Source organism: Petromyzon marinus, chromosome 1 (assembly GCF_048934315.1).
Source record: "Petromyzon marinus isolate PM22_M1 ecotype Great Lakes invasive population chromosome 1, UKy_Petmar_22M1.pri1.0, whole genome shotgun sequence".
Taxonomy (NCBI): Eukaryota; Metazoa; Chordata; class Hyperoartia; order Petromyzontiformes; family Petromyzontidae; genus Petromyzon; species Petromyzon marinus.
Genome location: NC_133667.1, coordinates 36,076,787 through 36,098,924, shown reverse-complemented (window position 1 = coordinate 36,098,924; position 22,138 = coordinate 36,076,787). Strand labels below are relative to the sequence as shown.

Sequence of the window (22,138 nt, the reverse complement as noted above, 5' to 3'; positions counted from 1 at the left end):
AGTGAGGGGAGGGGTGAGCGAGGGGAGGGGTGAGGGAGGGGTGAGGGAAGGGTGAGCGAGGGGAGGAGTGAGGGAGGGGTGAGGGAGGGGAGGGGTGAGGGAGGGGAGGGGTTAGGGAGGGGAGGGGTGAGGGAGGGGTGAGGGAGGGGAGGGGTGAGCGAGGGGAGGGGTGAGCGAGGGGAGGGGTGAGGGAGGGGCGGGGTGAGGGAGGGGAGGGGCGAGGGAGGGGAGGGGTGAGGGAGGGGTGAGGGAGGGGAGGGGTGAGCGAGGGGAGGGGTGAGCGAGGGGAGGGGTGAGCGAGGGGAGGGGTCGTGAGCGACTGTCCGCTCACAGAGGGACTCGGGATGATCAGGGTGCACACAGGGTGGCGTACGTGGCGGTGATTACGATGATGATGATGATGGTGGTGATGGCTATCATCGTCGAACTTTGAGAGATAGATGTGATGGTGATTTAGTACGATTTCTATTCATGAATGATGACTATGATGATGAAGCTGGATTGATATCGATGATGATGACGATGACTATGATGATTGCATTGATCATAACACGATTGGTGGATGGTAACTATAATAATCATGACGATGATCTTGGTGATGGATGATTGAGACGATGATCATGATGGTCATAATTGGTTAATAATGTTGACTACGATTATTGATGATGAGTGAGAGGATGATTGTGGATGAAGTCAATCAATACAATAGGTTCATGGTGATGACGAAGACAATGGTGTGATGTAAGATTATGATGGTATCTACAGCGCTGATCGATGGATGATGACGATTGGATGATGATGAGTTATGATCATGATCACCGATAGATGATTATTTTGATGGTGACGACAATGACGGCGATGATGACGATTATCATTGATTAGAATAATGACGACGATGCCATTTCTGATTGACGAGTGGCGATCTGATGGATCCAGCGATGACGGGGATGCTCCACATGACGCAGAGCGTGCTTCGTTGAGGCTGAGCCGAACTATTCAAACAGGTAAGCCCCCCTCCCCTCCCTCCCCCCACCCGATTGTCAGTGTTCGTCTCGAGACTATGATCATTACAATTTACTCACTCACACGAAGCGTTAAACATTCATCTGTGAAAGAAGCGATTGATACGTCTGGTTATAATTTACACTTATTTATACTCGTGTGTAATATTTATATATTCGCGCGCGTGTGTGTGTGTATGTACGCGTTCCTTCAGGCCGCTCAATGAAGATGATTACACCCATCGCCCCGTAGACAAGACGGCGTGATGCTCCACAGCTTGGCCTTCTCAAAAAAATGTAAAGTTCTCGCGACCCACACCGCGTCGACCAAATATATTGATATTTTTGTTTAATAAAAATTCTATACACGCTGCACGCGCCTGATGATTGGTACGCACGTGTCACGTACGCGCGCGCGCGCGATTGCGTTACGTTATAGTGTGACGCACACGTACAGACACGTTTATTTGTTGAACCAGGTGAGACCTCAAGGGAGCAGGATAGGAGTCTCATTTGCAAGCGTGAGCGGGGCTATTCGCCTGCTGCCAGGAGCGGCCGATGCTCGCTACACACAGTCCCGATTCAGTCACGTGCGGTGTCATTTTCGAATTGGGCGAATTCGGACCCTGACACCTAACTCCCGCGAATGACGTCAAGAGATCCGTAATAGATGGGGCGTAGTATCGGTGTGGGTTGTTACACAACGCAGTATTAACCAGGGCGGCCAACCCGATTCAAACCGTGACACCTCTGCAGCAAGCGGCGAACGACGCCACCGCAACGAGACCACGTCACCCCCCCCTGCCCCCCCCCCCCCCGTCTCGCACGATCTCCGACTTGTTGGAGTTGTATATCAATCATCAGGTGCGTGCAGCGTGTAATGACGCACATTGTGGATTTCCCCCTCCACGTTGAGAAACGTGCCTTTAAGAGTGTTCAGCTGCTGTAAATGTCCACGTGACGACGAGCCATCTTCGTTGAGCTATCATTGGTGATCGCCAGGCCGCTTCTGAAAAATGGAGCAATATTTTGCTCAGTGGGGCCTTACCTGGTAAAATAGTTGAATAGTTGTCATCGTTTGTCTTTGGAACGGTAAGACAGTACACTGTGTGTATATATATATATTTTAAGATAACGCGTTAACGTGTGGCCCGTGGCAGGTCGTGAGGAGTGGAGTTGCGGGACACAAAGAGCGGTGCTGAGGTGCAGAGCAGCACGAAACGAAGCCGACCTCGGCACACTGCGCCCGACAAATCAGCGACAGAGATTTGCCTCGCGTTTCTCACCGCGCGCGAGATTCGTGAGATGTAGAGGAGTTGGTGGTGATGGTGATGGTGGAGCCGTCGTGAGAGTGTGAGACGTTGTCAATCCGCTGCTGGATGAGGTGTGCGCTCGCGATGCGTCGCCACGACGAGGTTTGTGTCCGCACAGGTGAAGCGATGAAGCGATTGTCAGCGTGCAGATCGGAGTCATTTCTCAGCAGTAGCAGCGTCTTTCTCGTGTTGGTATGTAAGTTAATAAATAATAAATATCCTCCGGCCCGCCGAGACTTCGTAAGTTGATACACCGGTGGCGACCATACGAGAATTACTACCACCACTACGACTGGCATTAGCCACGATAATACTTTAGGGTATACAGCAACTGCAGTGTGTGTTCCGGGGTAGTGGTTCCAAACATCATCATCATCACAATCATCACCTTCATCACCACCATCACACGGTCCCACTCTAATCCTCTTGGGACCTCCACACATCATCCGTCACTCTCTAGACCCTTCCACGAGGTCCCTACTGGCGAATGACCCTGGTGATGTCACAAGCAATTGACGCGAAGGCCAATTCATCTCTCGTAGTGAGAACTCACCACCTCTACCTGGTGGTGATGCAGCAGGTGATGACCCAGGTGATGGCTTAAGTGAAACCTCAGACGACAATGTCTCAAGAGAGACATCACCCGTCCTTGGTGATGTCCCCAGTGATGTCTCACGTGATTACTAGGTGATGTCCCCAGTCACGTGATTACCAGGTGATGTCCCCAGTGATGTCTCACGTGATTACCAGGTGATGTCCCCAGTGATGTCTCACGTGATTACCAGGTGATGTCCCCAGTCACGTGATTACCAGGTGATGTCCCCAGTGATGTCTCATGTGATTACCAGGTGATGTCCCCAGTGATGTCTCACGTGATTACCAGGTGATGTCCCCAGTGATGTCTCACGTGATTACCAGGTGATGTCCCCAGTCACGTGATTACCAGGTGATGTCCCCAGTGATGTCTCACGTGATTACCAGGTGATGTCCCCAGTCACGTGATTACCAGGTGATGTCCCCAGTGATGTCTCACGTGATTACCAGGTGATATCCCCAGTGATGTCACAGGTAAGTAGCCAGGTGACATCGCAAGCGATGACGAGGCGATCTCTCGCGTGAGCCATCGTCAGCCATCGCCCGTCCCATCGCACGGTGTCTCACGCGATGACCCAGGCGGCGGCTTCGGCGATGCCCCGAGCGATCTTTCATGCAAGGCGTCACCCGACCCCCAGGTGACCCAGGTGACGTCACGCAAGAGCGACGCACCACGTGGTCCCCAAAAGCGAGACCACGTCGCCCGCCCCCCCCCCCCCCACAGGTAACACTCCCAAAGCGAGCCACGGCGCGGCCGGCGCCGTCCCTCACGCGATCACGTGCACGTAGGGCGGCGACGACTTGGCGAGCGCCAGCAGCTGCTCCTCGATGGCCCCGATCTTGAGTCGCTGCTGCGGCTCGCGGCGCCAGCAGCCCATCATGAGCTCGTAGACGAGCGTGGGGCAGGTGCGAGGGCGCTCCAGCACGCGGCCCTGCGTGATGCACTCCACCACCTGCGTGGAGAGGGGAGCGTGGGGCGTGGGGGGTAGCGGAGCGGAAGGAGGAGCTGTAGCCGAGGGGATTGACTGGGTGCCGAGCGGTTATCTTGAACGTGCGGAAGGCGCTGGGTTCGAATCCCCCCCCCCGGCTAACATTGCATCGTCGTCGTCATCACCACGTGGCCACGCGCTATCCGTGGATGGGTGACGGATGCGCCAAAAGCCTGCACGCGAGTTGCTCTCATCTCATATTCTTGGTTCTTTCGGTAAAGTCACCACGTAGAAGGGAAACAATAAAATAATACAAATATAAAACAATATTGTTTTAAAAATATAAAAAAATATAAAACAATATTGTTTTATAAAAATATAAAAATATAAAACAATATTGTTTTATATTTTTATTATTTTATTGTTTCCCTTCTACGTGACTTTACCGAAAGAACCAAGAATATGAATCCCTGCAGTCACGAAAGCTTTAAATCAAAATTTGCTCTCATCTCGTTACTATAAACCACCCCCCCTCGGCTGCAGCGTCGCCGGGAAGTGGCGGTGACGTCACCACAGCGCCTGTGCCAGGCTAAGTGCAACTTGAGGCCGTCACGTGAAGTGTGGAAGGCTTGCTGTTGACAGGTCACGGGACAGACCCAGGTGCGATGGGTTGCCTGACTGAGATGACTGCTCCCCACAGCGCTAACTCGCCATATTTCATCCGCCGGGCGCTCCGCTCGTTTTTGTGAGCATCGATCCTCCGCCTTCCGTTGCTGTTGAAGGGCGACCGCCTCCAACTGCCAAAGTGGTGTCCTCTACTACCAGACTCACTCACACTCTCTCACACACTCTCTCTCTCTCACACTCTCTCACTCAAACTCTCACACTCTCTCACTCTCTCTCACTCACTCACACCCTCTTTCACACTCTCTCACTCTCTCACTCTCTCACACTCTCTCACTCTCTCACTCACACGCTCTCACACTCTCTCAATCTCTCACACTCACTCACACCCTCTCTCACACTCTCTCACTCTCTCACACTCTCTCTCTCTCACACTCTCTCACTCACACTCTCACTCTCTCTCAATCTCTCTCACACTCTCTCACACTCTCTCTCACTCTCTCTCTCACACTCACTCACACTCTCTCTCACTCTCTCACACTCTCTCACACTCTCACACACTCTCTCACACTCTCTCTCACACACTCTCTTACACCCTCTCGCAACACATCTCTCACACTCTCCGCCCACACGCTCACCTCGTTGTTGGAGAGCTGGTACCAGGGCTGCTTGCCGAAAGTGAAGATCTCCCAGAGCACGACCCCGAGGCTCCACACGTCACTCTCCGTCGTGAACTTGCGGTACATGATGCTCTCGGGGGGCATCCAACGAATGGGCAGCATCGTGTGGCCCCCGACCTGTGCCCCACGTGCACACGCGCGTGTCACGTGACCCCGGGTGGACAGCACGACGCCTCGCGCACACGCGCTACGTGCGCACGATGGGGACGGGCGGCGGCGGTGGCTACGGCGCAATCGGCCTGTGAACCGGCGCTGCGGGGGCAGTGGCGAGGGTTGGTGGATTGCCGCACAGATCACTGCCGTGACACTCCCTTGCCGTGGGCGTCGAGGAGGAGCAGTCTACCATGACTCGCCAGGTCAAGGCGGTACGGCAAAAACGTAGACTCCGCCTGTTCTGTCTGTACGGGATAGAGTGTTTCCCCCTCGCACGCGTTTTTCTCCGGGTGCTCCAGTTTCCTCCCACGTGTTAATACTCATTAATTGGCTGAATAAACCATCATACAGATATAGAGAGAGGACCGCAGAGCTTGGGCAATTGTTGGGGCGGGCTCACCACGTGGCTTCCTTCCCACTCGTCTGCAGTTCCTCCTCTCTTCCCAAGCAAGAGCGGATACCGTGTGGCGACACGTTACAAGTTGAGATCACCGTGCAGACACGGGGACGTCAACAAAACGTCGTCATCGCCAGCATCCACCTCTACGGGCACCGCACTAACCCAAATGCCCTGCCGCAGAGAGTCAAGTCCGTCGCGTCGCAGTCGAATTTGTAATATTGAGAACTGTGAAAACCCATTTTCATGTCTAGTCCATCAACTCGCCCGTGGTTAAACCGCGGCACTTGAGAGCCCCGGTTTAACCACGGGCAGCGGCTGAAGGCCGGATTGGAACCCAGGATAGTGGCGGTCGCCGGCACGGCGCTCCCACCTCTGTGCCACCCGCCTGTTAAGTGAACACGTCTGGTCATCAGCGAGTCTGCACCGTGGGGACTGAGGAGCCACTTTGGCACCTGCCCCCCCCCCCCCACACCCCCACATCTCCATCCCACACACAAAGACAAAGATCCCCCGTGTAACCTGTAGAGGCAAGTGTTGCGAGCGAACATCTATAAGGAGATGGTGTGGCTAGCACCACCACCACTGTCTCCCCAGTGCTGATGATGACCTAGACACGGCACCCAACCTGGTTCAAATATTCGTCACTGGTATTGACTGTGCTAACCACTACTCTACCACTCCCACTACACACTCAAACGAAGATCCCTCGTATAGCCTTAACAGACTGTAGGGGCAAGTGCTGTTAGCGAGCACCTACGAAGGCCGGAACGGCACACGAGGGGGTGGGTGGCCAGCACCACGCCCGGCTTCCTTTGCCTCCCCAGTGGCGATGTTTACACACCGCACCAGGTACTCATTTGAGGCTGAGCCGACCTAGGGGAGGCCCAGGACCGGTTCAGATAATCGTCACTGGTGTTGGCCATGAGCGGGAATCGAACTTAGAATGCCGGCACAGTGTGCTATCCACCACACTCTCACTACACACAGACGTACACACAGACAGGCATACACAGCGACGCCATCTCTCTCTGCACCCCCCAGACGCCTCCCTCCATTATCCATCTCGTCAATGAGGCAGGTGTGGGTGGATGCTGTGTGAGCTTGTGCGTGGCAGCCCAGTGAGCGGGTTCGTGAACCCATCTGTGCGGATCTGTGAGTGTCACCCCCTCCGTATAAGGTGGGGTTGGGTTTTCTCCGGGCTCTCTCTCCGGTTTCCTCCTACGTGCATTTGAATTCTCACCACTCTTGGAATTCATGGCAAAATATCCCAGAGTGGGCAGCATCCTCTTTGAAATAGAGTCTTGGGATTCGGTGAGGCTTATTATTATTATTACCAGGCCACTGTGCCTATGGCGAGTCTTTCGTGTTACTGTTGGTGGTGTTGCTGGCGTAGTTCGTGTTGTTGTTGTTGTTGATGTCGTTGTTGCTGTTGTTGTTTTTTGTTGTTGGTGGTGGTGGTGATGTTCTCCCTCTTATTGATTTATTTTTGTAATTTTTCTCTCGCTCGTCGAAGAAGCATTAGCGTCAAGTGAGGGGTCGTGACCCCGTGACCCCGTGACCCCGACTGCCAAAGGATGACCTCCTCTTGACAAATCAAATCGCAATGAAAGTGACGACCCGCTCGCGCAAGACTACACGGGCGCCCGGTGAGATAAGCACTCAAAAGCCAGTGGTGGAAATTCTACATTCCAATGGCAGGGGACAAGCCTCACCATTGCACCACGAGAGTTAAATGCTTCCAATGTGGTTGCACTTCTTGTAGGGATTATAATGGCAATGATGGTGTTGAAGATTTAGAATAGCTATGACATTGATCATCATGACAATGATGACGATGATGACTAATAAGGTGACAATAATGACCATGACAACAACAACAACCATGATGATGATCCTGATGACAATGATGATAATGACAAGGATGACGATGACGACGACGATAACGATGATGACGATCCTGATGACGATGACGATCCTGACGATGATCCTGACGACGATGACAATGATGACAACGACGAGGCTGGGGTCGTACTCGGTAGTAGTCGGTGCTGTAGACGTCGCGGGACATGCCGAAGTCTCCGATCTTGACGAGCAGGTGCTCGCCGACGAGGCAGTTGCGAGTTGCGAGGTCGCGGTGCACGAAGTGCTGCGATGCCAGGTAGGCCACTCCGGCCGCCACCTGGCGGCCCAGGTGCAACATCTGGCCCGAGGAGAGGCGCTCGCCCGCCCGCTCCGACAGGAACGCGGCGTCCGGCCCGTGAGCCCTGCGTCATCACGGTCACCGTCGCGGTCATCATCATCATCAGCTTCAGTACGATTAGCAGCAGCAGCAGCAGCGTTGTTGGCTTCATCATCAGCATCAACATCATCATCATCACAGTCACAACCAAACAGCATCACGACAGTCAGTTTAAATGCTCAAGAGCAAGCAGCGGTAGCTCGGAGTGCAGGGCGCTGAGTGCAGGGTGCTGAGTGCAGGGTGCTGGGTGCACGGTGCTGAGTGCAGGGTGCTGAGTGCAGGGTGCTAGGTGCAGGGTGCTGAGTGCTGAGTGCAGGGTGCTGAGTGTAGGGTTCAGCCGTGCAGGGCGTCGTTGAATGCAGGGTGTTAAGTGCAGGGTGTTGTTGAGTGCAGGGTGTTGTTGAGTGCAGGGTGTTGTTGAGTGCAGGGTGTCGTCGAGCGCCGGGCGGCGCGGCTCGCCTGAGGAACTTGTTGAGGTCTCCGTGCCGCATGTACTCGAACACCATGCCGAGCGGCTCCCCGTCCACGCACACGCCGTGGAAGCGCACGATGTGCTCGTGCCGCAGGTTGGTCAGCAGCTCCGCCTCGCGCTGGAAGTCCTTCCTCGCCGCGTCGCTGCCGTCCTTCAGGGTCTGCTCGCACGCACGCACGCACCCTCGTCACCGTCGGCGTCGGCATCGTCGCCATCCTTTCCGTTGTCGCCATCGTTATAATCATCTCTGTCGTCATCGTTATCATCAGCGTTGTCGTCGTCAGTCAGGATCAATCCACTGCTGGATAAAGGATTTTTAAATCAATGACCATCTTTAGCAATTACGACAAAGGCAAAGATCCCTCCGCGTTGGCCTTCAACAGACTCGCGGCGCAAGTGCTGTTCGCGAGCACTTATCGCGTTTTAAGAGTTGCTCCGGTCAGGCGAGTCGCACGTGCGACTGGTAGACTGAGAGACACGGACGAGCAGGAGCCGGGTGATCGCGGTGGCCGTGCGAGGCAGGGTGAGGCGAGTCGCTAATGGCCATCGGGGCACGGGGCCAGCGCCGTCGCGCGCGCGCTCCCGCAGTCGAGAGCCGCGCGTGACGTCTATATTTTTTGGAGTCACTTCTGCTTAGGGTCGTCACGACGCGCGGCACAGATCGAAGGAGAAATCAACGGAAGTACAAAGTAACGAGGGGGGGGAGTGGAACAAAAAAAAATTCAACTTTTTTTTTGTTTAAGTGAATTTATTTTTATTTTCTGGGAGAAGCATTTTTAGTTTCTTTTTTTTTTAATAAAACGTCGGGTCGGAGCGGCGAGCTCAAGTCGCGGCGAGCCGAGTTCAAGGTCTGCAATTCATTACAGCGGCGGCGGCGGCGGCGTCGCGAGAAATCTCTCGGCTCGTCTCGGCGGACCGCGGCCGGCGGTGGGGGTGGGGGGAGCTCGCGGGCAACGGCAAAACAACAACCCGTCCCCAGCTGCCTTCGGAACAATAATAACGTGGATTTATTTATCCTGCAAAGCCTCACCGAGCCTCAAGTCTCTTAGTATCTCTCTCTCGGGCCTACATTGCCACATTTGTCCGATTCCACTTCGCATCGTTGCCGCCGTTGCTCCGGGAGCGTGTCGCTGTCTCCCGGCCGGCCGCAAAGTGTTATTGCCTCGTTCCGCAATTTTTCTTCGAGTAAAAAGAGCGGTCACAAAATCTAAAAAAAAAAACTTGGGGCACGGCCCGAAACGGTTCGGACGCAGAACGCGGTGGAAAGTTTCCGCCACTTCCTCGCGGCGCCAGGGGCAGGGGGCAGGGCCTTCGGGAAGGATCCGCGGGAAAGCGTAACACCTGCACCGCCGTTCCATCGTCAGACAGAGGCCGAACGGTGGCCGGCTGAGGATCGTTACGGAAACGAAACCGTGAAGCTCGCCCGCCCGCCCGCCCGCCCGCTCGCTCGCTCCTCGCTGTGCCAGAGGGAGCGCAGAGTCTGCAAGCCACTGTCGGATTGTGGATGGGGCACGGCTGACGACGGCGGTGATGGTGATGATGGCGTTGACGGCGCTCGCACCGTTTGTTGGGGTGATTTCGGCCACCGACTCAAAAGGGTTGAGAAGAATGTGGCCATCCCAACGGGCAGCAGTGAAACAAAGATGGAGTGCTGGCAATCGTGCGGCGTGTCGGCCTTCAGAGGCGCTCGCGAACAGCACTTAGCCCGAACAGTTTGTTAAAGGCTATACGGGGGGATCTGTGTTTTGTGTTGCCAAATCTATTTGTTTGCTGGCAGCCCGTGAGCCTTTGTCCTGTTGCGATGGGGCCTCACTCCAACGGTAGGCGTAACGCTTTGGCGCGGTGTTCGTGTTGGCGGGGTGTTCGTGTTGGCGGGGTGTTCGTGTTGGCGGGGTGTTCGTGTTGGCGGGGTGTTCGTGTTGGCGCGGGGTTCGTGTTGGCGCGGCACCTTGACGGCCACCAGGATGCTCTCCTTCTCAGCGCTCAGATTGAAACACTCGGCCAGGAAGACTTTCCCAAAGGCTCCCTCCCCCAGCTCGCTCTTCAGCACGATGTCCCTCCGCGTGATGTGCTGCACGACTGCGGTGGGGGGACGCGGAGTGGGGGGAGCAGGAGAGGAGGGGGAACAGGGGTGGGGGTGGATACGGGGGGGGGGGGGGGGGGACGTGGCACGTGTCGGGATGAGGCAGCGAGGATGTCAACAATACGCTCGGTGACGCCGCTGCGTTGGCAGTGGTGGCGCGCAAGCGAAAAAAAACACAAAACAGCTCAACGCGTTCCGTGTCTAGAACACCGCGTGTGGCCTTAAAAAGGGAACGTCTATAATAGGCGACGTTTCGGGCAATGGGCCTTCTTCATGGCGCACGTGCTCGTGCACGGCTCGATTCACGCGTGCGCAAACGGTTACTGCCGTCCGAATTTTCGTCGCAAAAATCGAAACCAACCTCCCCGGTTCGCAGACACCGAAATCAAAAGTAGAGAAAGCCATCCCGACGAAGCAAGACCCTCCTGAAAACAAACCTCGAGACTCAGGCGAGGCCTTGCCGTGTAGATCCGTGACATTCTAACCGTGCGATGTTTCCGTGTTTGCGAGCTTGGCAACGCGGCCCACCCACCCGCGCGGTCCCACCGAGGATTCGCCACGCTTGCAATTACGAAATTGGCTCAAATACGTGCGTGCGTGCGTGCGCGTTTGTGCACGTGTACGTGTAAGCATGGGGAGAGCGGTCGTGTCGTGGTTTGCGCGCTGCACTACGAACCCGAATATCTGAACCGGTCCGGGATCTCCCCATAGGTCGACTCGGCCTTAAACGAGTACCTTGTGTGGTGGGTAAACAATGCCACCGGGGAGACAAAGGCGGCCGGCCGGGCGTGGCGTTGGACAACACCGTCCGCCTCGTGCGCCGTGCTGGCCTGTGTTGAGGCTCTCGCTTATAGCACTTGCCCCCACAGCCTGCGTAGGCTATATCGTGGGGGAGGGGGGGGGGCGGGGAATCTTTGTCTTTGTACCGCACACGTGGGCGTGCGAAAACATCGGCGCTGGCGCGACGAGGGCCTCGCCACTTCCCTCCCGTGCCGGTGCCAGCCTCAATAGGCGCTCGCAAAAATAATGGCGCTGGCAGGAAATTGAAAACCTGTGGCTTTGTATGTTTTCGTTTTTGTAACGCCGGCTGCTGTTCGTAATCGTTTTGGCCGTTGCTTGTTGCTGTTTTTGTCGAGAAGTCACCTCGCACGATCGCTCGCCACTGACGCCATGAATATTTCATCATTCGTCTCTCGCGTCTTGCCGCAGAGTACATCAGCAACGCAGAGTGCGGAGAGCGCGTCGGGTGGGTGGTTGGTGGGGAGGGTGGCGGGGGGGGGGGCAGGAGGATGTGGGGGGGGGTGGGTGACGGCTGCGTGGAGTATTTTTATCAGCGTTGTTTATGTTGGCGTAGCAAAGTAATGAAATGGTCCTGGCTCTCGTTAATAAAAGTTGATAATTGCATCTCCCAGAGGCTCCGTGCTCTCCCGTGGCTATGCAGCAGAGTCTGGTGGGGGGGGGGGGAGAGTGGGGGGGGGTCTCTGCCCCCATCCCTGCACCTAGCGACGATGATTCCATGGGGAAGTTGGGAAAGGAATGGGGGGGACATGCCCCCCAGTTTCCTTCTATGTGCTTGCCCCTCTGACACCCCCTTCCCGGTTTTAAATTCGCTCAGCCAACCGACCACTGCCCCTCCGATTGGTACGGTTGGCTATGTACGGTGCGAAAGAAGTTCAACGTGCTGTACGTACACTGCGATAGCTCTCTCTTGCCACGACCGTCGGTCAGACTGCTCGGTCATGTGGGGTAGGGCTGAGTGGTGGCAGCGATAGAGAAGAGACGACACGGTCAGCCTGCTAGACCAAGCGGGGCCGGGGACACGGGGACGTTGTGACGGTGGTGGTGGTGGTGGTGAGGGAGCTCTCACAGGTGTCGCTGGCCTTGAGGAGGGGGTCGGTCTGGCGGAAGTACTGGGGGTTCTCGATGACGGGAATCCGCGTCATGCCGATCACCACTGCGTCCGACGCCCCGTCCAGGGAGAGCGAGCGCGACATCACGACCTGCCGCACGCGGACACAGACAAAAGACAAAGATCCCCCGTGTAGCTTTCAAGAGACTGTTGGGGGGGCAAGTGCTGCTCGCGAGCATCTATTGAAGGCCTGCACGGCACACGAAGGGGCGGTTGGCCAGGACCACGTCCGGCCGCTTTGTCTCCGCAGTGGCGATGTTTACACACCGCACCAGGTACTCATTTGAGGCTGAGTCGACCTAGGGGAGGCCCAGGACCGGTTCAGATAATCGTCACAGGTGTTAGCAGTGAGCGGAAATCGAACTCGGGTCGCCGGGTTCGTAGAGCAGCGTAGCGCTAATCGCAACGCCACCGCTCCCCACACACACGCAGACATACACACACGCAGACATACACACACGCAGACATACACACACGCAGACATACACACACACACGTACGAGTAGCGTCAACGTGGAGCGGGCCACACCACCATCTCCTCCCGTCCCGCGGTGTGAACATTCACTCCCTTCCGCCCCCCTGCATCACCACCGCCCCCACCTCCTCGAAACAATTAATTAAGACGGCATCTAAAGAGATGCGGTCACACTTACTCGCTCGCTCCGCGAATCCACATCACATCATGCTGGAATTGGCGACAACTCCGCTCGGCCAATCGGAACGGGGCTCTCGTTTCGTATCGACGGCGGCTCACAGGTGAGGTGGTCAGCGGAGCTCGTGGTCGGCTGGGCGCGGGGTCACGCTGAGGGGTCATCAGAGTGCGGGTTGGTAAGCGAGGGGTCGCTGAGGTGAGCATTGAGGCGAGGATGTGGGCGAGGAGGTCGCTGCTGACCACAGGGTTGTGTGGTTGGGGTTGACAGGCTTGGCGCTCGCCGGCTTTGGTGGGGCCAGGCCTCGTCCTATCAAGTACAATCGCTGTGGCCCAGGATGCAGCGTGTTTTTGTCGTGGCTGGATATCGGTGTGGCCTGCCTTCCGTGTGGCTGTGACGACTGTTTGGCCATTGATCGGTGAGGTCACTACTCAGTGTGGCCAGGACCTACGGTGTGGTCGAACCCGGGTGTGGCGTAGACTCTGTCCGGTTCAACCCTGGGTGCGACACTTGAATTGGGCATCGCTCAGTGGAGCCGGCGATCGGCAAAGTTAGCCGGTGGTGTGGCCGGAGTCCCGTGTGGCCAGAGTCCCGTGTGGCCGGAGGTGCGTGCCCTCACCTGCGAAGGGGGGTGAGTGGCGGCGTGCGGAGCAGGGTGGTGGAGGGGACTCGCCGAGTCTTCGTCAGAGAGCATCTTACAGCCGCCTGCAATCAGCCACAACAACAGCAGCAACAGCAGCAGCAACAACAGCAGCAACAACCACAGTAGCCACGTCAACAACACCGCCGTCGGTCCGTTGAGGCACGGACAACATTCGCGGATTGCAAATATCATGAAGGAGAGGAAACCGACATTTTATTCTAGAGGTTACATTCTAAGGGTTTGACACTCGTTGTAGAGGTTCGGGATTATAATTGCGGCAGGCAGCCCTGGTGAATACCGCGGTGTATTCGCCAAAAAGCACGTGTCGTACCGCTCCACAATGAACGTTAAAGATCCCGTGACGTCATTCAGAGAAGGGGAGGCCATTGTGAAAAACAGTCTTGAGACTCGGTGAGGCTTTCCTGGGTGAACAACTTGAAACAAAAACAGAAAAGCAGAGGTGCCGAGTTTAGCTGGACCATCAGCTGCTCGTCGATCAGCCCAGGGCTCTCGGTCAAACTAATTTCTCCTTGCTAGACGTGCGGTTATACCATTACGGACGGCCGTTTCTAACAATTCAAAGACGCGGACACGCGTTTAGGAGAATAATGCAGCGGCCGCTTTGCCTGGGCACACAATGTGTCAACCAATCAGGGCTGTAGCCTTCGGTCAAGAATTACAACGTGGGTGGAGTCACGTTGCTCTGCCATAATAAAATCAGCACTCAGAAGAGTCCGGGGTGGCTCAGGGGTAAGAGACGCGGGGCCCGCACAGCTGAGACCCTGGGTTTGAAGCTGGATCTCAGCCGCCAAAACTCAGACTTGCAAACGATGAGAAGACCCATCACAATCACGGAATAATCGTGACAGCCAGATATAAAAAAAACCCAGCAGTTTCAGCCGCCCGTGATTAACGTCAAGTGTAGCGAGCGAGTTGATACACAAACATTTTTTACAATCGTAATGCATTTGAATTCTCAATTAATTTGGCAAAGGTCCAGGTCACAGAATAAAAATATCGGTTTGACTGCTGCTACAGCTGCTGCTGCTGATATGATGAACGTTTCTCTGTCACGGGGAGTGCACCACGGTACATCATCTTCATCACGATCCATGGGCAGAGAGCCCATGGGTGTCCACTGCAAATTTCGCCATTCGTTTCCACTTTCCTCTGTCGTGGGCCATCACGCTCAAGTCGTGCCACATCTCTCTGGCACCAATCTCTCGTGTCGGCGTCAAGTGCACTGGATCGCTTTCGTCTTTTTCCTTCACGGGCTGAAGTATCAGCGCCCTTCCGCGCGACGGCGCAGCAACCGCCGATGAAAACGAGGTCCCCTCAAGGGACCTCCAGAAGTAGTTCCATGATAGCCGCTTCTACGAGCAGTGCTCCTAACGCGAGGGTGGGGGGGGGGAGCGTCGTGCCCCCCCCGCCCCCCCTATCCCGGCTCGCTTGCGACAGTTCCCACGGGCGCACCTCACCTCGTGGCGCCGAATCGCGCGATCGGAATAAAGCGGGTTGGAAAGAGGCACGGAAATCAACGAAGCGAGCACTTGCACTCCGTGAATTCCGTGTTTTAAAAATAAATATTCCATCAGGGCCGGCCGGCCGGCCGCCACCCTCCCACCCCCCACCCCCCAACCCCCCTCCGCCCCACCAACCCGAAGCGCTCCGCCGAGCCCCACGCGGCCGTGCGGATGAAGTCGCGCGAGTTGAGTCGAGGAGCCGGCGGCTCCGTAACGAGCCCCGGCGGCAGGAATGTGCTGAAGCGGAGGTTATTTATTTGCGCAGATGACATCTCGTGAAAAAAAAATTTTGGGGGGGGGGACGGGGTGAGGGAGAATAGGGGAGCCGGTCGACAGAAACGCAAGACGCTTCTTGGAACAAATCCGCGCGTCCCCTGCCACACTCCACCACCTCCACTCGCTATCCCTCCGCTCCCCTCCGTTGAGCTGGAACTCAAAGCGAGTCCGGCGCAAGGGAATCGGTTCAGCGGGCAACCCATGAAGGCCACCATCGCGAGAGCGAGTGGGGTTGATAAGGGGGCCTCGCTCGCCATGGCGCCAGCGTTAGTCTTGTACACGCAACTTGTGCCCGGGTTACGTATTTAAGGCCGAGTTGACCTAGGGGACGCCCACAATCGGGTCAGATGTCACTCGCCGCTGCTCGTAGGCTGCGTCCGAGCATTGAATTAAACGTTGCTAAAGTATGCGTACTGTACCCATACAAAGATCCCCCGTGTCGCCTTCACAGACTAATGGGGCAAGTGCTGTTAGCGAGCACCTATGAAAGCCGGCACGGCACATGAGGGGGTGGGTGGCCAGCACCACTCAAGGCCGCCTTTGTCTCCCCCCGTGCTTAGGTTTACACACCACACCCCGTATTTATTTATGAGGCTGAGTCGACCTAGGGGAGGCACAGGACCGGTTCAGATAATCGTCACTGGTGTTGGTGGCCGTGAGCACCAATCGAACTCGGCTCGCTAACCGCTCGGGCACCGCTCCCCACACACACAGGGGCACACAGAGACATGCGCTTGCGTGTCTGTGAACCCAGTCACCTTTCTCCTTGACTCCAGAACAATCGGACGGAGAAAGGCAGGGGTGGGAGGAGGGGTGGGGGCCGGGGGAGGGGTTGGGGGGGACAGGGGGAGAGGTTGGGGGGGGGAACCTCCAGCCCCAAGCGGGAGACAGAGACTCGTCCAAGCAATAAGGACCGATGGTCGGGCTAAGTGCAACAACGGCAGGACAAGCCTCCCCGACATAATGCAAAAAAAACTCACAAAATGTAAAAAAAGAAGGCGAACAAGAGGGGCGACGGTCGCGGTGGTAATCCGGAAGGGGGCCGTCGAGGCGTGGCGGCGTCCCCACGTGCCATCGATCGCCCCACGGAGGGCGCGGTGACCTCCCTCGCTCCTCCTCGCGGCGCACGCTCGCCCCCTTCGATCGCCGCTCGACTCGCTCTCGTCCAGGAGAGCTCCCCCAACAAAAAGCGCCGTCGATGCGTTGGGTTAGCCCGCCCGCCCGCCTGCCCGTCTGTCTGTCTGTCTGCCTGCCTGTCTCTACCCGGACAAGTTGAATCCATGTCTGGGGCGTGGAGCGACACCAGCAATGGTAAAGATCTTCGTTTGAAGCTTTCGTATCAGCAGGAATCCATTCTCTCTGGTTCTTTCGGTAAAGTCACGTAGGTACAACAACAAAAAGAAACACGACGTTTCGGTCGCAACACAAGCGTCAACCTGATGACGGACGCTTGTGTTGCGACCGAAGCGTCGTGTTTCTATTATTATTATCATTTTCTATCTACTTGACTTTACCGAAAGAACCAGAGAGAATGGTAAAGATGATCAAATGCGAATGAAACTTAAGCAGAGTCGCCTGTGTCGCCACGGAGTGACCCGAGGGAGAAATCCAGCCACGCTGATCAGAGCGTTGGCCCAAACTTGGGAGAAAAATAAAATAAAACCAGCGCTCAAATTATTGACCCCGTGTCATGCAATCTCGTTGCGCGGCTCCGAACGAAATGCAATTATCCCTCATTCATTGTTGCCCGGAAACAAAACGCGCGGTGGGAGGCATGACAGAATCCATCATGCGTATGCATGATTGTTGATCCTTGTGTGTGGTTTTTTTAATAGAGCCTCATTTATAAGTTAGACCTCGGTCACCTAAAGTAGCATATCTGACCTCTGAGTCACCCGGAACACATATTTATCCCAAATTAAATTTTCGTAATGACGACATTAACCCGCTGTGTGATGCAGCGGTTAGTGCACCGAACACGCAGTTGGATATGTTGCGAGTTCAAATCCTGGTCGGAGGTCACCTCAGGGCATTATGATCATCACGATCATCATCACCATCTCTCAGTGGTCGACAAAATAACTACTCATTTGTGGCGAGTCAGCAGTCGATATAGCCACAATTCAAGACGAGTCCAACTTACAATTGGTCTCGACGTGACCGCGCCTCTCATCGTGACTCGAGACGCGCTGTAAACATATTTTTTACTCAACAGCGTTGTCAATAACACTGCGGCCTTAAAGGAGAAGAAGAAAAAACATTTAATTGGGGCGACGTTTCTGGCAATGGCCCTTCTTCAGAGCACGTCGAGAACAAGAGGCACTGGCCAAAATGTCGCCTGTTGTATATTTTTCCCTTTAATGCCACACACACGCACACGACGGATGTGCTGAGTTGTTGTTGGTGGTGTTCCTGCACTAACGCCAACGCAACGGAAGCAGCAGCAGCGGCAGCGTTGCCAAATGAATTCGTTTGTGTAAGAGTAAAGATGTTGCGCACCGTGAGATCGGAGGGAAGAGGAGGGATCATTTTTGCCGAAGGTAAAAAGGAAAGTGCCAGGGAGGGAGATTGGTCAGGGCTTCATCCCGATTAAGACTCATCAGCGAATGCAGGGCGGTGAGTATTGGTTCATTTTGAACCCGAGTTGCGTGGTCCTGGCCACGGAAGTGGGTGTACACGTGGCAGTACGTGTACAGCCCCTTTGTCAATCCACTGCTGGATGAGGGCCTCTCCGCGCCGTGCGGGCCGTGGGGGTTATTTGACCATACTTCACCACGCTGGTTGGTGCGGGTAGGTGATGTGCACAGCGTATCCACGCGGGCATATGAATACAGTACAGCAACAGATTTTACTGCACTATCCTCTGCTGCCCCCCACGTAGCATACAACACCTGTTGTGCATGGCGGTCACCCATCCGAGCACTGTCCAGGCTCAACCTTTGTTTAACCACAGAGATCCGGTGACACACGTGCAGCCCGTCAGGAACCTTCTTGCTGTACTGCCTCCCTTAGAGGCACCTCGGTATCCACCCTGAGAGCGAGTTTCAGGCTCGCGTTGTCTCGCGTGGCAGCTGAGCGAGCGGTGGAGTTGCGCGGTCGATAGCGCGCTCGTGTCGGGTAATTATTGTCGATAATTAGGAGGGCCAGAGCCACTCTCGTTTCCTTGTTACGTTTCCCCCCCCCCCCCAAGCTCTCTCCCTCGATGGCAATTACTCTCCCTCCACTCTCACTCGCGCTCTCTCTCCTCTCTCCTTCCCCGACCCAGTAGAGATTTTCCCATTAAAACGCACGCCGCTAAATGGTTTGAGCCCTTAAATTACTCGTCTCGCCGTTTGAAGCTGCCGGCTGTGGATTTAGCCAACACCTATCAGAGCCATTTATTAACTCGCGCGCTCGGGGCTGCAAATTGCACGGAGCCTCTCGGTTCATAAATAATGCACGCGTCTCCTCTCTGCCGAGCGAACGACGGCAAGCGAGCGAACGCCCGAGCCTTTGAGAACGTCTCCCGCGTCGCCGTTCATTTCAGAGAATCGTTCCAACCAGGAAGTGAGGAACCTTCCAAGAGGTGGGACCGAGGTTTTCCTTTGTCACTCGACGTTGATCCCAGGTCGCCGGTAAGACTGGAGTAGGTGTGCTTTACTCATCGTAGGGTACAGTGCAAAGCGAGAGGTTTGTAACGTATGCGATGTGCCGCAGTTTGGAAAGGTTTATTTCTGGACGTCCGCGTTTGTTCCACTCTGTGGTGCTTCGTCGTCTTGCGTGTGGCAATGTTCAGCAGCTAAATGCCAATGTCGAGGTCTGGAGCCATGGCAGGTTGAAACCCGTGGCAGTTGTGAGCCGTGGCAGTTGGGGGCCGTGGTAGTTGAGGGCAGTGGCAGTTAAGAGCCGTGGCAGTTGGGGGCCGTGGCAGTTGGGGGCCGTGGCAGTTTGGGACTTTGGCAGTTTGGGACCTTGGCAGTTGGAAGCCGTGGCAATTGGGGGCCATGGTAGTTTGGGATCTTGGAATTTTGGGACCTTGGCAGTTAGGGGCCGTAGCAGTTGAGGGCCTTGGCAGTTGGGGGTCGTGGCAGTTGGGGGCAGTGGCAGTTGAGGGCCTTGGCAGTTGGGGGCCGTGGCAGTTGGGGGCCGTGGCAGTTTGGGACCTTGGCAGTTGGAAGCCGTGGCAATTGGGGGCCATGGTAGTTTGGGATCTTGGCATTTTGGGACCTTGGCAGTTAGGGGCCGTAGCAGTTGAGGGCCTTGGCAGTTGGGGGCCGTGGCAGTTGGGGGCCGTGGCAGTTGAGGCCCTTGGCAGTTGGGGGCCGTGGCAGTTGGGGGTCTTGGCAGTTGGGGGCCGTTGCAGTTGGGGGCCTAGGCAGTTGGAGGCCATTGCAGTTGGGGGACTTGGCAGTTGGGGGCTGTAGCAGTTGGGGGCCGTTGCAGTTGGGTGACTTGGCAGTTGGGGGGCTGTAGCAGTTGGGGGCAGTAGCAGTTTGGGGCCGTGGCAGTTGGGGGCAGTGGCAGTTGGGAGCCGTGGCAGTTGAGGGCCGTGGCAGTTGGGGGCCGTTGCAGTTGGGGGCCGTGGCAGTTTGGAGCCGTGGCAGTTGGGGGCTGTAGCAGTTGGGGGCCGTTGGAGTTTGGGGCCGTGGCAGTTGGGGGCCATGGCAGTTGGGAGCCGTGGCAGTTGAGGGCCGTGGCAGTTGGGGGCCGTGACAGTTGGGGGCCGTGACAGTTGGGGGCCGTGGCAGTTGGGGGCTGTGGAAGTTGGGAGCCGTGGCAGTTGGGAGCCGTGGCGCTTCCAACCACAGAGACAGGAGCCACTGCTGCCAACGGTGGGGGTCCAAAAGAGGGACAGTTATGCCGAAATGTCGTATTTTATTGATAGTTGTCATCGAAAATACATTTAATATTAATTTTTATTGAAATTATGAATGTAGGGTCATATCTACATATCTTTAAATGATGGGACCCCCTTAAATGATGTGATGGACCCCCTCCTTAAGAGATGATGGTGATGATGGTCTAGGACAGGTGGGTGGAGAGAGGGGAACACAGACCCCACGTGAGTGGGAACGCCAGGGAGAGGTAGAAGGCAGTTAATGGCCATGGCAACCAGTAGCCTTGGCAGCGAGTTGCCATGACAATTACTGGTCCTTGCAAATTAATAGTCATGGCAGGCAGAAGCTGTAACGGTTGTAACCTCCGGGATCCTGCAGGGAGCTGTAAGACTCGGAGAGACCCATGGACCCCTGTACTGAGTGTGTGGTTCCGCCTGATGTCTCACACGTGGCAGCCGGGTCATGTACGGAAAGGGGGGGGGGGTTGGTAGGGTTTGGGAGGCGGTAGAAGGGGTGGGGGGGGGTTGATCCTTAATAGAAGGAGAGGAGTTGGCCCAGACTCCAGCTGCTTAGGTCACGCACGCACATGTTCATGTCGAAAATAAAATAAAACCTCAGAATCTTCAGCCGAGCTAAAGAGCTTTTACCTTCGCTGCCAGTGTACATATATTTTGTTACCCTCTTTTCTTCTTCACGGCCTTTTCATTCGACTCTTTGTTAAATAAAAGCCGCTCTATCGATGAAACTCTCCAATTGATGAGACGGATAGAATTCCTGAAATTAAATTTCCACTTCAGAGCCAAGCCCCCTCCCCGTTAGATGTCAGGGCCACGCGCACCAACAATCGTGCCGCCCGTCAGTACGTCCGTTTGTCCGTGCGTGCGTCTGTCCATGGGTCCGTCCGTGAAGACGAGCGTGCGTCTGTCCTTGCGTCCGTCCGTGCGTCCGGCTTCACTCGAAATACAAAAAAAAAACCCTACCCTATTAATTCGCAGCCACTTTGCCGAAAGCCAATCACTTTGGGCGCGACTTGGCAAATGCAATTAGCCGTTTCATTAGGGATTAAAGTCAGAGCAAATTTAGCGTCACCGGAGCAGAGCGCCACGTTACACGATGCGGGGGGGGGGGGGGCGTTCGAGACGGGGGGCCGTGGGGTCGCGTTAATGATCGACCGCTCGCAAATACCTATCGGCTAACGGGCGGCACGGCACGGCACGCGCGCGCCCGGCGTCCCGTCGCCATCCTTCTCGGGAAATTGGTGGTGATTGATTTAACTCGCTCCGCTCTCCATTTAGCCGTCAACCCACCCTCCCTCCCGCGGCCCACAGCTGCCTCCACACCCTCGGCCCGTCGGCCGTAACCGCCGTCGTCTTCCCCCCATGCCACCCGCTCGGCAAAGAACCCGGCCTGTCCATACCCAGGCGCCTCCTCGCACGGCTCCACGATGGCTGCAGGTTCTTGAGCGACGTGTCGTGTTCATTTTCCTCTCGAGTTTTTTCAATGACCGTGATTATTTACCTCCGGAATAACATCCCCATTGTGCCGCTGTCGGGAGTCACGTCGCGATGCAAAAGAGGAGACGTCCGCCCACTCGTTGCGAGTCCGGAAGTTGCCACCACCACCATCACCACCACTGCCGCCATCACGGAGCGATTTGTGTAAATATGCACGAGTAAAGGAAATGTTCGCCGCATGCCAATCATGGTGCACAAAGGCTTTAGAAACTCTCTAGCCCTCCCAGCCGCAATGTGCCGGAAAAAGGTGAAAAGCTTCAACATAATTTGATGATGGTGACCAGGCTGAGACCATCAACTAATGACGCACGCAGCTGC

The 22,138-nt window shown here is 55.9% G+C and overlaps 1 protein-coding gene across 1 annotated transcript in view; it reads right to left on the bottom strand.

Annotated features, from left to right (window-relative positions):
* Window positions 1-3,616: 3,616 nt before the first annotated feature.
* The window catches only part of LOC116940892 (BDNF/NT-3 growth factors receptor-like), a 44,320-nt gene continuing 25,798 nt past the window's right edge, over window positions 3,617-22,138 (bottom strand). The window contains exons 12-18 of the mRNA XM_032951229.2: window positions 13,667-13,752; window positions 12,356-12,488; window positions 10,354-10,484; window positions 8,393-8,565; window positions 7,727-7,958; window positions 5,100-5,258; window positions 3,617-3,861 (exon numbers count right to left, since the gene is read on the bottom strand). Of these exons, the coding sequence (XP_032807120.1) occupies window positions 3,676-3,861; window positions 5,100-5,258; window positions 7,727-7,958; window positions 8,393-8,565; window positions 10,354-10,484; window positions 12,356-12,488; window positions 13,667-13,752 (1,100 nt within the window). The 3' untranslated portion in view covers window positions 3,617-3,675. The remainder of the gene's footprint in view (window positions 3,862-5,099; window positions 5,259-7,726; window positions 7,959-8,392; window positions 8,566-10,353; window positions 10,485-12,355; window positions 12,489-13,666; window positions 13,753-22,138) is intronic.